The sequence below is a fragment of the Thunnus albacares genome, chromosome 12 (genome assembly GCF_914725855.1).
Source record: "Thunnus albacares chromosome 12, fThuAlb1.1, whole genome shotgun sequence".
In the NCBI taxonomy this organism is placed as follows: domain Eukaryota; kingdom Metazoa; phylum Chordata; class Actinopteri; order Scombriformes; family Scombridae; genus Thunnus; species Thunnus albacares.
Window position 1 is genome coordinate 15,646,914 of NC_058117.1, and position 17,746 is coordinate 15,664,659.

At 39.0% G+C, this 17,746-nt stretch overlaps 1 protein-coding gene across 4 annotated transcripts in view; it reads left to right on the forward strand.

Annotated features, from left to right (window-relative positions):
* Positions 1–4,647: 4,647 nt before the first annotated feature.
* The window catches only part of per2 (period circadian clock 2), a 34,324-nt gene continuing 21,225 nt past the window's right edge, over positions 4,648–17,746 (forward strand). For 3 of the 4 annotated variants that reach the window (XM_044367157.1, XM_044367159.1, XM_044367158.1), the window contains exons 1-2: positions 4,649–4,843; positions 14,786–15,312. In XM_044367157.1, the coding sequence (XP_044223092.1) occupies positions 14,903–15,312 (410 nt within the window). In that variant the 5' untranslated portion in view covers positions 4,649–4,843; positions 14,786–14,902. Of the gene's footprint in view, positions 4,844–14,785; positions 15,313–17,746 lie in introns of all 4 variants that reach the window. The other variant, XM_044367160.1, reaches the window with a different exon arrangement.

A 17,746-nucleotide genomic window follows, 5' to 3' on the forward strand; every position in this document is an offset into this window, starting at 1 on the left:
TATCCATCAACTTTTCCTTAGTTCTATTGCCGAAAGGGCCAACTTATCATTATCTGTCTCAGTGTTTGTGTATAAGCTCTAAGGCATCTACAGTTTCTGATACACTGTTGAGCCCAATGGAAATGTAAAACAGAAAGAGTGGGAGCTGGCGGCAGTCCATCTCATAAAGCTGCTAATATCTGTAGCCCGATCTGAAACTATCCTACATCCTCTGCCTCTGCTCTCCGGAGCTCCGCATGTGACGTAGTTCAAACTGCTGTTATTGTGGAAATAGCACCACTTCATGTCAGCATGGGAGGAGGAGCACAGACTTTAGTGTCCTGTGGGAAGATACGCTTCTTTTCTCCTACTGCATGCACAAGCCTCAATATTTCAAGATATTTGTGGACACAGATTTTACCGCTAACCATATAAGTTGTCTCACCATTTACAGTATGTCAGTTTCCTCAAGAACTGAGTGATTGTGGTAATACTGATGATCATATTTGGTATCTGCCTCACTCCACTCCCTCTTACCGGGGATGCCCTGCTCTTCACAGAGGCCTTGATAACAACAAGGACTGAACTGCTGAGCTGATTTGCGTCATTCTCACATTTTAACTTTCAGGCACCAAACAAGGAAAACACATACTGTATGTTGTATCATCATGTCTCATCCTGTTTTCCAACCATCAAAGGCTCTCATGGATATTATTAATCCTAGTTCAATGACATATTCGGACGCCTGCGTCACTGACTGCGTAAGAGCCGGTTAGCTGTAGGGATCTGATGCTTTCCAGTGGCACCGGAAACACTTTAATTTTTGACTGATTTTATGTTAAGTGGATGGATTTGCTAATGCTGAAGGCCATTTTTAATTCAGGATTTGCAGTAGTAGTAGTACTTGACTCTATCCAGAGGTCATGTTTCAAAGTGCATCGGTACTGATACCATGCATAATTTAATCACATTGTTTACTCGCACTTACCAACAGGAGCCTTTTTCATACATCAGTATGTATAGTTTTTATATTTCTATAAGATTTCATGACATCCAGTAAAATGTGGAACTACTTCAATATTTGAAGCAAGCAACATTCAGTTTTGTTATCGATTTTGTGTCTGCTGAACGGATTTTTGAAATTCAGCATAATTTTGTCACTTTTAATGAATGTCTCTAAATAAAACTCAAAAGCAAGCTCCAAGAAGGCAATTTCCTCACATATGCTCTTTGTCAGTGCAGAACCAAGACATGACCTCACTTTCGTTTGGCTGGATTTGTCTAAAATGAAAAAATTCTAAATGAGGCACTGAATGGATTCCCTTACTTTAGTAGCAGTAGTTAATAAAGTCTGTACTCTATAAAATGGCAAAACTTCCAGTGTATAGCCTAGTCAACAACAACAAAACCATTACTCTAAATCAGTCTATACATCTGTCTCTACATTTATCTATTTGTACACTATCGATATATATCTATTTATTCATCCCACATTCATGTGATTACAAGAGGATGTGACTGAGATATGGGAGTCTAAACATATGTGCGTCCTACTTGTTTTTGGGGCTACACACGCTTTGCATGCTTAACCGCTTTCTCACTTTTTCTCTTTGCACTGGCTCAACCCGACAAAGAGCGCAAGGCAACCAGCACCAGTCAAGTCTTTCTGGTTCTTTTTGCCATCTGGTGCTGTATTCCTTATGTGGAAACTTGTTTTTCTGCACAAGTAGATCACACAACAGACTCTGCTCCATCTGTGGTCCTAGATAATGCTGAGCAAAACAAAAAGGGAAGCAAGAAAACAATTTTTTTGTGAATACAAATATGAATATGAAAACTTTATTGTCCACAATATGGACATTTTTCTTCAGTTCCACCATAAGACATGTCATAAAAACATAAAAACATACATACGACATTACAATACATCATCTCAGCATACACATTCATTCACATACACATTCAAAAAAGCAAACAAACTGCAGCACAGTCAGGAGCACCATCCTTTATCCTTGTCTACTGGATCCTAGTTTCATTTATTACCTTGACAGCACTTGGGACAAAGGATTTCTTGTAGATACTTAAATTAGCTATCAGTAATCTATAACGTCTCCCTGAGGGTAAAAGTTCAGATTCATAGAAGGCTCGTTAATAATGCTGTCAGCTTTACTTCTTAAGAATTCATCATACGTACATACATCATACATGTTTTTTCACAATTTTCTGCAGCTTGTTCCTCCTCTCAGTGTTCAGATTACGGTACCACATAATCATGTTAAAAGATAGGATGCTTTCCACTAGACTCTTATACACAATTTCAAGAATATTTTGGCTCACCTCAAAATTGTTGAGCTTGCGTAGCGAGTGGAGGCATTTTTTAAAAATGTGGTCAGTATTTTCCTTGAAGACTACTGTTGATATATGTAACAAGGCATTTAAAACATACAGCTTTTGTCTCAGTGTTCACACAGTATTTTAGAACTAAAATGTAGACAACTAGTACTGACTCTGTAGCTTATTATTTTATATTTACTGTATGCAGTATGTTGCATGATTAAGATTTTTGTGCACCCAACAAATAAGTCAATTTTATACATTTCTGGACGACCTGCTCATACAAATCATACATGTTCAGAACTTTGGCACTGGATTTTTTCCAGTTATAACAGCATGGGAAATTGTCATATTTACAGATTAATGCAAATTAAACAAAATTTGCATCTTGTGATCTTTGTGAAATGATAATTTCTTTCAGCTGACTCTTTTCCATTAATCACCACCTTGTTTTGGCGTTCAGTCGATTGCAAGTCTGTGTTTCAAGCAGATGGTAAGACGGTGTCACAGCAGCACTCTGAATGTGTGATCAGAGGCCAGTATAGTGTGAGATATGCTAATTTCACAGCAGTGTGTCAGGATGGAAACAAGTATGGCTGATTGAAGGCAAGATACACTTGTATTTTTGGGTCATGCTTTATACCTCATACATTGTAACTCTGTATGGAGCTATATGAGGGAGGGAAGCATGGTGGCTCGGTGTTTAGCATTGTCTCCTGGATTTGAATCTGCCAGCCGGCTGAAGGCTTATCCACTGTATGTGGAGATTTCATGTGTCTCACTGAGTCTTCGTGGGTTTCTTGCAGGTGAGCTGATTTTCTCACATAGTCCAGGAATGCAGTTTAATCTTAGACTCCAAATTGCCCGTGGGTGTGAGTGTGAATGTGTTCGTCTACATATGTCAGCCCTATGATAGACTGGCGACCTGTGCAGGGTATCCGCCGCCTGTTGCCTAAAGCATGCTGGGATAGGCTCCAGCCTCTCACAAGCAGGATGAGTGGGTTTTGAAAAAGGATGGATGGCGGGATGAAAGGAAAGGCAATAAGATATTTGCTGATTTCATTTTAATGCATTGTGATTCTTTTATGACACACTATTAGTAACTGATGCTGAGCGATCACTATAAGACAGACATGCAAGTGGCAGAGCTTATCATTGATGTAGGCATAAAATTTATTGAAAACAGCTCTAGTTTGCTTCCTCGGGCTTGCAGTATACATTTTAGTGTATAATTTGCAAAAACTGCAGTGGATGAAGCAGATTGCCCAAATACACATAGACACTCACAAACACACACACAAACACACACAAACACACACACACACACAGAGACACACACACACACACACAAACACACAGCCACTAGGGGGACAAAACAGACTCTGACTCTTCAGAAAAGCAGAAAAAAAACAAAGCAATCCCAAACAATCAGTTGTGATAATAAATTTGTTGTAAATGGACAATATAAACATTTTTTTGTCTGTATGTACTGAATGTATTATTTATTGTTGTTTTTTTTGGACATTGTCTAATTAAGATGCAAGAACTGATGTTTATAAATGTAAAATCAGCTGTTCAACTTTAATTTTAAAAAAACTATAAGGAGAATGTAGATGAAAAAGTAAATGTGTGAATGTAAATGTGCTAATCTACAGCATATCTTTAATTCATTGCATACAGCTCTGGCATGGGTAACAAAACATAACGCTTCATGTTTGGGGAGACAGTTTTTATAGTGATACCAAACTAAAATTGTTATGTTTTAACGCAATATGCATGCAACAACACTGCAACAATGCCCAGTTAAATTTTTATGTGAGGGTGACAATAAATTAGATAACAGCTAAGATCAAAAGACTCCTTGTGTTATATCACAAGTCAAAGAACTTTTAAGCTTACGCCAATGACTGCGCATCAAACAGTTTACCCACATTGGCCACACACACACACACACACACACACACACACACACACTTGTATAACCGTTTAGATAACAGTCAGCCAGGCCGTGCTGAGCTGCAGTGAGCCAACCACCGGCAGCGCTTCATTCACCGGCAGCTGCGTTGTAGTGATTTGCTCTTGCCCCTCTCACGCCGGTTGAAGCCGTGGGTTTCCACGTGAAAGCGGCAACATCCTTATGTAAAAGGACTGACAGCTCTAGAGACCAGTCACAGCGCGGAGCGGCCGTCAACGTAACCGCCCCTAGAGGGGCGGGGATGCCTATTGGTTCAGAGCTCCGCGATGTAGAGACGGACGGCTCTCTGGACCAATGGGCGCAGAGCTGGAGGCGGAGCTTGGGGAGGAGCTCGAAATGAGGTCACTGCCTGAGCTGGAGATTCAGGGCAAAGTCGCGGTGTTTGTGGAAACCTGAACGAAAGACAGAGCAGTGTGTCAGACCAGCACAGCACAGGACCGACAGCATCTGCCCACACGCGATTTCTATCAGGGATTCAAATACAACGACCTTTTTAAAAACAAGGCTCTACTTCACGGAGACACGACTATCAGCATAGGATCTGTCTTTTAAAAGGTCAGTGGAGTTTTTACTTTTTGGTGGGCGAGCCGTCACATGCAGTATCGTTGTTGCTGTGTGATGAAGACGTTTTAAAAGGAGACAGATGAAGATAGCTCTTACATTAACGCTGTGTGTTTTATGTGAATATGTAAAAATACGGTATGAGCATGAAACGTGAAAGTTGCATAACTGTGTCAGTGTGAGGGTCAATCACGGTCAGTAGACTACAGTGTTTCGGTTTAACGAGTGGCCGTGTTATCTGGTGACTTGCGGCAGAATGGTTGCTCTTGGTGACCCAACAAAACAAGTAGGTGTCCTCCTAAAAGCCTTTAATTGTACTTCATCAATTTTAAATACATACTCATCTGTTTTTAGTATCTGCGCTATGTTTACTAGACGCCAGCTGCTCTGCTAATCGATATTTTTCTACACATCAGAAGTAACTTCAAGAAATGTGCATGCTCCTTGTTGGCGACACCGTTTAAATTACATAATGTAGAACAAAAAGGGCCAGACGACTATAAATATTGTGTTAAACATTCAGTTTAAGATAATTTAAGGGTTTTTAGGCTTTTCAACAGCTGCCGTCACCACGACAACCTGGGACGCATTTGGGTGAAAGTCACCAGTTAACATGGTCACTCCTTAAATCGAAACACTGGCCTTGCCCACTTGACAGAGGTGAGGGAGTGACTTGCTTTAAATTGAAATACCAATAATGATCTGCGCTTAAGGAAACTTACTTAATACTGCAGGGTGGTTTAAGAGCGCAGTTGACAGAGATGACTATGCTGGAAATGTCACACTCACATATGGTGCATTGTAGACGTGCTTTCTGGTGTCACTGTCACATGAAAAACTCCGACATAACGCCTTACATAAAGAGTCCGCTGCAGCAGCACATGGCAGAGCTTCACATACAGCACCGATTATAGAATTTACGATACATGAGTTGCGGTTTTCCCCGAAGAGACAGTCATCATGGTGCCAAGCTTAAGTCAGGCGGTTTGTGCACTTAGTTATGATGACACAATAAATGAAACATTTCCTCATGGAAGCGTTAATCCATTTATTCATTCATAATGTGCTTTGAGAATTGTTAACTTTGTCTATGGCAGAGGTGGGGAGTAACTAAGTATTTTTACTCTACTATGGTACATCTTTGTGATACTGTAACTTAAAGGTGCAGTATGTAGAATTTAGTGGCATCTAGCAGAACAGAAAGTGGCAGAAATGGAATATAATATTCATAAGTATGTTTTAATAAGTAAATTTTAATAAGTGTATAATCCCATGAAAGTAATAATCCTTGTGTTTTCATCATTGACTATATATACCATATATAGCTGCCCAAAAGTGAAGCCAAAACACCTCGATCACCCCCTGGTGGCTGGCTGCAGTATGGGTCATAAATCCCGCCCCCTCCATGTTAGCGGCTGGTACCGATGGTACCATATGAGCCAAACTAAAAAATCAAAGTTCATGTAAAATAAATTTTTCCCAAAGATGGTTTCTGTCATTTTAGGTAGCTCTCATCACGTTGATGTTTGTCCAAGTGGTCATTTTTCTGACAAGTTTAATTAGTTATTTGACGATATAAAAAGTGGGTGTGATGTCATGATTGACAGCTGTGACAGCCGCCAGTTGGCTGGACACCTGAGGGGGCGTGTCCCACAGGCCGTCATCCCGCCACCAGACTCTACTACGCAGACTCTGTCTCAAAATGACATCACACAAGCAAGATGGCAGCTCCTGGAAACAAGATATTTTGACTTCACTTTTGCAAAGCGGCAATAAGTGGAGATGTGTCGTCCATATTTATATACAGTCAGTGCTTTTCATTACCTTAGAATGAGCCCTTTCTATCTACATAGCGAGCAGGTCTTCTTCCACAGAGCCCGCCATGTTGCATCGCTATGCTTCTACAGTAGTATTTAAGTATTTCTTTGTTGTGAAAGTGTACTTTTAATAAATACCATTTGTCGCTGGTATTCAGCTGTAGTTACAATTCTACAGCTAAAAACCTTGTATCTCCAAAATTTCAACTTTTTAGAAAAAAATGATAAAATTGCCTATTTTTAGCTCGATGACATAATGCATTTTTGACAACATGTAAGGAGTTTCAAAAATGGAAGGAGGTTAGGGAAAGTTCTCAACCTGCAGCAGCATAATCTGAAAGCATGAAGGTCCCATCAAAACTGGAGATACCTGGTTTTTACCTTACAGTGATTGTACAGAACATTAGTGGAGTTTAAACTAACATTACAACATTAAAATACTGTTTGCTGGCCAATGTATCATTCATTTAACTCTCTAAGGGAGTACTTTTACTTTGATACCTGACTGAATTTTACTTCTAATACATTTTGCGTTTTACTTCAAGTGGAAGCTTGAATGGATGACTTGTCATAGAGTATGGTTTCATATTTACCTTTTGGTGCATTTACTTAGGCAATGAGTCCATTTTAGTCAGGTCTAGCTGTTGTTAGCCTATAGCAAGTCTTGTATAGCCATAGTCATATTCAGCATTCTCCTTGTGACTCTAAAGGGAGGAGAAAGGATGGGTGACGCATGTAAGGTTGGCAAGGGAGTCATTTAGACTCCTCTATCTGACTGTTGCAATCAGTGGAAAGTTTTGGCATCTAGCCGGGTACAAATTTCCCCGCCCACAGTGAAAGCACCCGGGGAGGTTCATGCAAATTGCGTCTTTCCCCTACTTATTGTTAGGCAAACATATTTCCAGGATTGGAAGGTTTCTCCCAAAGCAGATCGGGGTTTCTCTAAAACAAACATTTTTAACAGTGCTAACTCAAATTGGAAAAGTGCCACAGTATCTGTGCAGCTGTGTGTGTGGACTCCGTACTCCTGAATATATCTTTTCCTGTCAGTCAGCAGCTCTATGTGGAGTTAACTAACTGAACTCTGGCCTTGTAATTAAAGACAAGAAGGGAAAACGTAAGCTTTGCTCTGTAATGGAAAAGTTCACTCTTGATCTGAACACTTAGGCCTTTGTCCTCAAAATGGAAAATGGATAGAGCCTTAGGTGGTCTAGGAACGTGCGGTACAGTGGGTGGAGTGCAATGTGTATCTGATCCATTATAGCTATTTAAAATGTAATTGAACATAGATGTAGGTCAGTGAATGAAGAAACAACTCCATGGAACAACCTCAGTCATGTCTGCACATGAAGAGACTCACTGCACTTGTTGTTCTAAGAGTTGAATATCAGCAGCTATGTTTGCACATGCACAAAGCATCAGATTACTGTGAGAAATCACACATAGAAAAGAGAATAACATATCAAAGTGTGCAGCAATAGACTGATACTCTAAAACACCAGATTACATGCAGATGGTCAGTAAACAGATTTGCAAATATATATGCTTAAAAATCCTTTCAGAAACATGATTAAGGGTTTAGTCATCAATAGTATGTTTCTTGACAGAAATCTAATTATGTTGCTGTAGAAAAGTAAAAAGCTGTGTCAACAATAGGTTATTAAAGTTTACTTTGTTTTGACCAAATGTAATAATGAAGCTGTTATGTGTGGTGTTAGACTTAGAGCTGGGTATTGTTGAAAATGTTTCTTAATTTATATCATATATCATATGCGATACCCAAGTTTTGTATCAATACCAATGCGATACAATAGCTTACTGTACTTTTCTGATATGAACTAAAGTACAAAACTAAGCTATTATGAATTAAATTAAGCAATATCTGATAATATATTATGCATGTTATATTCTCAGAGTATTAACTTTTAATATTTAGATTTTATACTCAGCCCTAATCAGAGTTTTTACAGCTGTTGTTGCAGTTTTGCTGAAAAATAATCTCAACTTAAGGTTCACTTGCTATTTTTTTTGCAGCTTTCAACTGCATCTAAATGTCCTCATGTTTTTGGGTAACAAACCCCCATTATTCAGCTATAATAACTGTAAATATGTAGTGTTGAACGTTCCTGTTCCCGCACCCCTCCAACTTTTTTATATCCGAACCCACTTACTGTAACTTACGTAAGGTCCTCATGTAAATTGAGTCCGTTGTACAGGATGTTGACTACACACTGTAATTAAGAACATTAATGCCTCCAACATGATACACAGTTATAAAACTGCAGCTACTCCTGCGTGGTTGAATAAAATGTTTTGAGACGACATAGCCTATTAGATAACATGATTATAGGACTTTTAGGACGTTTTATGATTTTATATATTTCATTTGGTGATAAAGAAGTCAACATAAGTACAAATGACTTCTGAGTACTCAGTGTTTGTATTTGTGTAATCTGCCGGAATGTTTCTTCCAGAATAGATGAATTACAGAAAAATCTAACAGAGAAAATTCAGTGAGCCAGATGAGTCTTGTTATTGAATGAAATCACAGCTAGAGTTTTTGATCCCATAGCCTCTGTGTATGTTATGTCAGTAACTTTTTGGAGAGCCAGTTTTTGAAATTACTACAGAATAAAACAGGATCCTTACTTGTAATAGACTAGTTAAGGCTGGGTAATTTGATTGAAATGAGCATTTTAGTATTGATCAGAGTATTTTCTTTTTACATATCACAACATATAATATAATTTATTCAAACAGTGACACTATATCATCACATCACAATAGGAATCAGTTAAATTATCCCTCATTCATTCATGTAAGCAGTAATGAATGCCTTCAGGTAGTTAGCCAATATTATGCTGCAGAAACCTAAAATTAGCCTGTTAATTAGGACACAGACAGAAGAAGTCAACTGTTTTAAATGTGAATGAAATCTTGTCACATTATTTTAACCAGTGTTACACTGAATCTGCAATATTGCAATGTTAAATTGTCCAGGTGTGGTTGAGGCTTCAGTCCTTGCTCTGATGCCTGTTTCCTACATGGCATGACTGTTCCACACAGATTTGGGTATTTCTTTTTGACGTCACTGGTAGCACTGATTGGGAAACAGCAACAAGTTGGAAAATAAAGACAAGACAGAAGAAGGTTAGATACTGGGGACTAGACCTTACAAACATCATCAAACTTTAATTTCCCATCCTGATTACAGCCTTAGCTTTAATGGTTATAAGCTCTGTCTGAATGTAGTGTTCCTTTTTTCAAATAAAAAAAGGGATTTCTTTTTCAGTGATTCAGAAAGGCCAAGTGAGCAACATGTTCCCAAGCGGTCAAGAAGCTATTTCATCCCTTTATAGCCCAGAACGGCCTTTTGATTGCATTTAAATGACTGAAAGGCACCAAGAAGAGTAACTTGTAATTCTGTTATGTTTCTCATTTTGCCTCGTTAGCCACCTGTTCCTCTTTGTACCTGCCTCAGTGCAAGCTTCCTAGACCTGCTTCCAGCTGTTGTGCATGCTGACAGGAAAACATTATAACTGACATTTAAATGTGTCATGATCTGTGTTTATAGATCATGCTAAACTAGTGAATATTACAGACTGAAAAGTGACACTGCGGCAATATTAGAGAAGAGTATATATCAAACTCTCTGTGAGGTAGCTCACCCAAATGATGATTGCTTTCTTGGTAGGGACACAGGAAATCAAATCGACAATACTCCTCCCTCGGCTTCCTTCCCTGCAGCAGCTCAACAGGATGGAATAGGTCGGAAGCACAGTCCTTTAGTTAATGAAAGGAAAAAAGAGAATAATCACAGATGTTGAATTGGCCTCAGGTAACCCTTACTGCTGCATTGGATTGGGCATTTTATAGACTATTATTGAAAATGGTAACGAGGTGGTTCAAAAAAATGCTCATTATGAAATGAATGTTATTGTATGCTCTTTATTAACTATTATATCATACTTTAAGCAAGTTCACATTTGAATAAGTGCCCTGTTTTGAGCAAGTTCTCTACTTCTATAAACAAAGAAATGAAATGGGTCTGTGCAATAAATCATCTCATAAATTTTTCAGTGTTGTTAGTGCAAATATTTGATTGTCCATTTTGAGTGCTGGGACACTGTGTTCTCTATGGTCAAATAAGCCTGCAGCTGCAGTCTTGTTGGTCTGCAGCTGCAAAAATCTCTTTTTGTCCTCTTCTATTTTTCTTATACTGCATATTCATTTACATTGTGTCTTTGATTCACTCTTTCTCTTTTAATTCAGTTCAAGTTCAATTCAGTGCATTTTCACTGATATGAAATAATGTTGCTTAAAATAAAATAGCTCAAAAACAATCTGAGCAACAAAAAAAAGTAACAGTATGTCACTCGGCTAAACTTGAATATAAAATCTGTGCACTGTAGCTTTGAGTCAGTTGTGCAGAGCATCTACAGTAGTAAGAGAAACTACATGCGACAGTTGGGGATGTTCTTTCACTCATGACCATGTTGGATTTTACTAACGTAGGTGCAGAAATTCAGGTATTGGATTTCATTGAAGGATGAAGATTTTCAAAATAAAAAGTATTTCTCAGAGCAGAAGAAGAAGTGTATCTCTGTCTACCTGCTCTGTCTAAACTGCTCACCATCTTTATCTTATCTCTGACAGAGTTGAGTACCTCAGCTGACTTGCATTCCCTGTATCCAAGTAGTTTTGGTAGAATTGGAGCGTAACTGTAGGATTATTGTAAAGACAGTCTCACTCTCTCTTAATCTCCCCCTCTTCCCTGTAAATCTATCTCTTTTACAACTCTTCTGTCTCTTTATCTCTCTCAGACTGTCTGCTGGAATCAAGCCAACTGATTTGATTGTTCGAGCTAATGAGGTGAATGTTTTGCAGTTAGTTGGTAACTAGTGTGAACTCTTGGACTTCATGAATACTTGGCACAATGACGGTCAGCTCTTTAACTTTGGCCCGCAGTTTGAGTATTAGTTGCTGCTTCTGAAGCAGTGCCTGCCAAAAACCTCCTCTGTGCAACAAAAACCCTGGGCAGTGGTTTGTGCAGAATGTTCAGTATGTACACTATGTTGGCTTAGTCATCTCTCTCAGTTAGATGTTCCAATGTGTAATAGAAGGCTTTTTATGAAGGGGCATTTTTATCATCTGCTGCAGAAAATAGTATAACCACAAAGCTGATCTCAAGTGCGTTACTTTTCACAGAAGACAAGTCATTGCCAAAATCATTGCTCCAGTTTAGATGAACAAGCAATCTCCATACAATGGAATGCTATTTGCTCACTCATCTCTTCTTGACTGTCTTGGTCATTTTGCTGTATGTTGACCCAGTTCACACAGTAGCAAAGACTTTGAGAAACCCCCCGCTTTGTGAAAGGTCAGCTATAAGCAGGCTGGTGATTGTTAACAGATTGGTTAATCATTAATGCGTTTAATCATTTTCACTCTGCTATAAAAGTTTGGCAAAATCATAACCATTGTGTCATGTTACGTAATTCATGAGGCACTCTGGAGTTCCAGATGATACCGGTTTCAGATACAGCTGGGGGAGGGGGTGGGCAGGTCCCCTCAGCCTCCCGTCTGCATAACAGACTTAAGCCTTTCATTTTGCCCATATATAATTTACCCAGTATTTCTAGAACAGTAATTTTTTCTTGTGTAGGTTTCAATTTTTCCCATTTTCAAACTTTAGTTAATTGTGAAACTATCAAATCTGTCTATGCTTGTTCATTGCTTGTGTGTACAATCTGTATAATTTTGCCCGTGTTCTTTTTTGTATGTTAAAGTAAATAAGACACAGACAGAGAGAAGAAGATAGATAGATATACTTTAGTGGTAGTAGTAGGTAGGGAGATTCACCTTATAAACTGAAGCTTTGAACTTATTGATCAGGTGCACTGTGAACAGAAAGCAACGGAGGGTTAGCTGGATGACTATTTTTACCATTATACTGTAAAATGTTTAATAAGAATGTTCATAAAATCAAACAATAGTGCCGACAAACCAAATGCTTTAGAGATTTCTGAATAAGTAGAAACACATATTAATTTGGAATAATTTGCAAATACATTTAACAAATGTAAATCTTTATTTTTGTGATTTTTATTGAGGCCTTTTGCATCAACACGGAGGCTTGGTGAACATTTAGTTGCCTTTCTACCATTATGTACACACACAGTCTAACACACAGCTTTCAACAGATCATTAGCAGATCAACAGACAATGTGAGCGTCGCACTTGGCCTATGTGAAAAAGCTTGTGCTTGCATGGGCTTGATGCTAAAGACTAACTCAGTTCGACTAAATAAACACACATGCTCATCCCCAAAGAGCTCAGGTGAATTAAGAAGGGCACGGCGCTGTGGCTCTTTAGTCAGAGTATAAAATAGATATTTTTCCGTTGCAGGGCAGAGAGGAAGGCCTGCCAGCGCCTAGTCAGGTTATCCCTGGAAATTAGCCAGACTGGAGGTTAGATACGGACACTTAGTGGCTGTCATGTGACTTTATCTTGCTGCCTAGAAACAGGATTATGCAAGTAATAGCATGTTATTTCTCTGTGCTCTGAATCTCAAATTTGACCATAACTAAGAGGTAAAAGTTATGTTTCACAATGTTAAAATGTAAATGTACAAGAATTCAACTTGCTGACTTGGTGAAAAATGGTCAGGCTAAAGTACAAGGGAACCTCACATGGAGACAATCATTTGAACCATGGATTACATGCATCACCATGGTATTATTATGGCATAATTCTATATCATTATGGGCTGAAGCTACTCCCACTACCTTTTCATCCACCTTTTCATCTTGCACTTTTTAGATCATCCTGTACGGTCTCCACATAAATTTTACTTTTTAAATTCTCTTGTAAATCTTCAGTCTTCCTCTTAGTTCTTTCTATAATTACTTTGTCAATAGACAAAAAGATGAATGCACAGTTATCTTTGAACCACATTCCCCCGTGATCAGTTGACAACTCATTACTGTTACTGCTGTAATATATTTTTCTGAAGATGATCCAGAGAAAATATTTCTTTCTCTGATCATGGTAACCATGCAGTTTTCCTTGTGTTTATGCCAAACATGCCACTGTTGATCCATCCAAAAAATCTGAAACTTGTCACTTCCTGTATCCAGAGGAAATTTCCTTGGAAAGATCTACACATTAGTGGGTGGTTAGAACAATGGTTTACAAATGCCTATTCCTTATTCTTCTGAACTCTTGCATTCATGTAGCATCATTATCTGAGATGACACTGATTTTGTATCATACAGGGCAGTGTATTTAAAACCCTGCCTGCTGCTATCGTGGCCTTCAGATAAATGGTTTCTAGTGTTTTATGTGCCCCAGGTTAGATTATCCTTTTGAAAGGGTTGGAGGCCTCAGATGGGACAGATCCACTGTTCTAAAAGGCCACACTGTCTCTATTATGGAGCATTTTCAGTGTACATCAGAGAAGCCCTTCAGAGGTCAGGAGTTAAACCCTGCTATGTGCTCTGATATCGCACCAGACAAAAGACAGAAAGACGCCTTTTTGAAGGATGACTGGTGGAGCATTGCTTCATGTCCTTGAAAATTTTTAACTGTGTGCTTGCTTGCATAAATGGCTAGTGTGTGTATGTGTTTGTACACACAGTACCTGTATATGTGCATGCTAATGATTGAATATGTTCTTGTGTTAAAGAACCATGATATTTTGCATGTTTTGACTAATTTAATGCAAATCACCCACACTTTACATACCGCTGACTGTTCTCAAAAGCATAATATAATGTTTAGGTTGGGTTCCTCTCTTCCAGTTGGCCACTGGTTTCGGTTCATGTCAGTAAGGCATTGAAAATATGTGAAACTTAGTTGACATAGAGGAAATGCATTAATCTTTCTAAAAACCTATGCAATGCTTTTGCAAATGGTACATGCTAACTTATACACAGTTTATAGTTAATATGCTCAAACACGAAAAAATACCAGTATGATTTTTGACTTTCAAAGGGATTGAGAAGGTTTAGTGCTTAATGTATGGCAACTAACCATATTTTAAAATTATTTAAAATATGCGTAGCTTGCAGAGCACAAGACTTCATTGCTAACATGTATAATATCCTTCTCTGTACAGATCAGACCGCTTCCTGTCCCATTCCCTCTGGCAACACCCTTGTGAAAATGGGGTGATTGTGTTCTGTTATTATCCAGTTAACTAACCTGGAACGAACCCAGGGCAGCACTCCTCCTGATGTCAGAAGATTCAGACTCCAAGTCCTACTGCTTCCCAGTGCTGGAGGACCAGGATGGAGCCTCAGGATGCAGAGCGTCCACCGCATGCAGCTCCATGGCACAGCTACACCGGATGAGTGGCTACAGCCAAGGTGTAGGCCTCCCCTCAGAGGGCAGCGACAGCAGCAGTCAGGACCCTCCCGCCTCGCCCCACAACCATCGCAAGAACGCTCGCTCCCGCTCCCTCCCTGAGGAGGACGTGGAGATGAAGAGCAGCGGGTCCAGCGGGAGTGGGAGTGAATCGCACGGCAATGAAAGCCACGGCAATGACAGCCATGGCAACGAGAGCAACGGCCATGAGTCAATGGGCAGCTCCAATGGAAACAGCAAAGACTCTGCACTTCTGGAATCTTCTGAAAGTAACAAGAGGTGAGTGGTGGTTGTGGTAGAAGCTAGGATGTGTCTTTTGGCATACTTATTTGTGAGTGTAAGTAAGAGAGAACGAGAGAGACTAGAGTGGATGGCATTTGCAAATCCCTTGTTTGAATAATAGCACCTCTACAATCCAGGAACATTCCTGCATCCAGTGATGTTCAGTCCTCATTGTCTTTTGGTCACAGTAAATCAAACTGTTGATTCCTTTTTTAAGATAAAACTCTCCTGAGCCAAACAATCCCTAAGTTCTGGGAGGACAGTTAGGATAAGGAGTCAGCAGCAGGAGATATTAAATAAGGTGAAGACCAACAGTTGCTCTTTCAAACAGTTTACATGGCTGACAGGACTGTGTTGTAAGCTGAGTGCTGTTCTCATTGTGGTCAAACAGCTGCATGTAAAATGAGGTTTGTTGATTTAGCCACACAATCATAAATCACCCTTTAAACACAAGCGGTATAAAGCATTAAATATGCAGGATGCCAACACCAGTACATTGAATATCTACCAGTAGATCAGCAGAAAAGTTAGAAACAACAAATAAATCCCAACTGCAGCAGTCATGGGTCACAAAAAAGGGTCATAGCTGACACATGTCTGTACAAAAAAAAATACATTGAATGATTTTCTGTAACAATGCTAAAAGTAGACCGGAGCTAAACTGTTGTGGAAACACCACAACTTAGTGGAAAAAATTATGCCGGACTTCACTTCTCTTCCTTTGGCCCTGTAGTCGACCTTATTATCATATTCATGTGGAGCGACATCGCTTAGGCATAAAGGATGAAAATTCATGTGCGATTTGCCATCTGCCATCACAGTCTGGTTATAATGAATACAGCTATCAGCCTCAGATGTGTTTGTCAGCATTGACTAGTGTCTGTGCTGTTGATGAATGAGTGATGGCTATCTAGCTCTTGACCAAATTGAAACTGCTCTCTGGGTTTTCTTTGACCATGAGAGTTCTCCCGCAAAACAAAATCTGAACGGATATTGATTTGAATAATAGCTTTTAAATTATATTGCTCTTATCGATGCTCTTCCTGCCAGCTGAGGACCTCCTACAAGTGAGATTGATGTAAATCTGCACAGCCACATACAGACATGCTCTCCGTCAAAACATTTAATTCACGGGACTGAGGCCAGATATGAATTCAACATCATTCCGTCTTACCACAACTGTGTTATCATTCACTAAACCTGAACGCGTGCCAGCTCACATTACATACAAGTGGCTCACATTTTGCTTCTGGTCTTCATGAAAGCCAACGTTATCTGATTTGTGCGTACGACAGAAAACATTGATTTGGTCTTTCACATGCTGTCTGCATCTGTTGGATCTGTATAAATTCACATCCACCATAATTCTACATTATGACCAGACACTCTTTCACTTATTCAAGAAATGAAATGTGTTTGATGTAGATATAAAAGCAGCCACAACCTGCAGTCAGCCTCACAGTACTGAACCTCTTCTGTTTCCAGCCAGAGTTTGGACTTTTATCTATCAAAAAGTTTTTACTCTTTAGATGGTGTTTATTTTTTTGAATAAGATCAACCACAATTCTTTCACTGCACAGATGTTGGATATCATTTTGTTAAGCTACTCTTGCTTTAATTCACAGTGTTACTGTCTATATCAGTGGTTCCCCAACCATTTGAAATGTGTCTACTGTAAGAGATCTGGTGGCACCTTTAGATTTATCGAAGCACTGATCTACCAAAACTAGGTGAAATATTTAGACAGAGTCACATATATTGATATCTGTGACTGGAAAGCCTTGAGGCCAGTAGTAGATATATGTTAGTGGAGCCACCTGTCAGTATTTCATCAATCTATCAGGTTTGTTTGTTTGTTTGTTTGTTTGTTTTGGGACTTTTTTTGTTGAGATCTAAATTACAGTGCAGAAGCCAAAGATATGTTTTAGGTAATTTAGAATCAGTCGTCATTATATAATTTGTCCACCTGAGACTCCTGACAAGTGTATTTTTCTAACCGTAAAATACAACATTCTTAAATGACCAAATTAGATGATTCCTATAAAAATGTTAGCATCTTTCACATGTTTATGTAAACAAAAGTCAAAATCGATAGCTGCTTCAAAAATCCAGTATTCATTTGTTTATACTTTTTGACATAATTGAAACTTTAGCATCACTGAATCTGACACTGGTGTGGTGCTACAGCATACCTGGCATCACCACTAGAAAAAAGTGGTGTCCTGTCTGTTTCCTTTGACAAAACATAACTTTTTCATTGGCAAAATGATAACAGACATATTATAGTGTTCAATTTCCCATCTCTCCCTTGAGTTCCTGTGACAGTACTGATTGAATTAGGGGATGAGGTCGCTTGATTTATTGTTTTGAGTGAGAAAAGAAGAAGGCCGCTATTCATCTGCTGTCTGTTACCAGATGTTAAAAGCTTTAT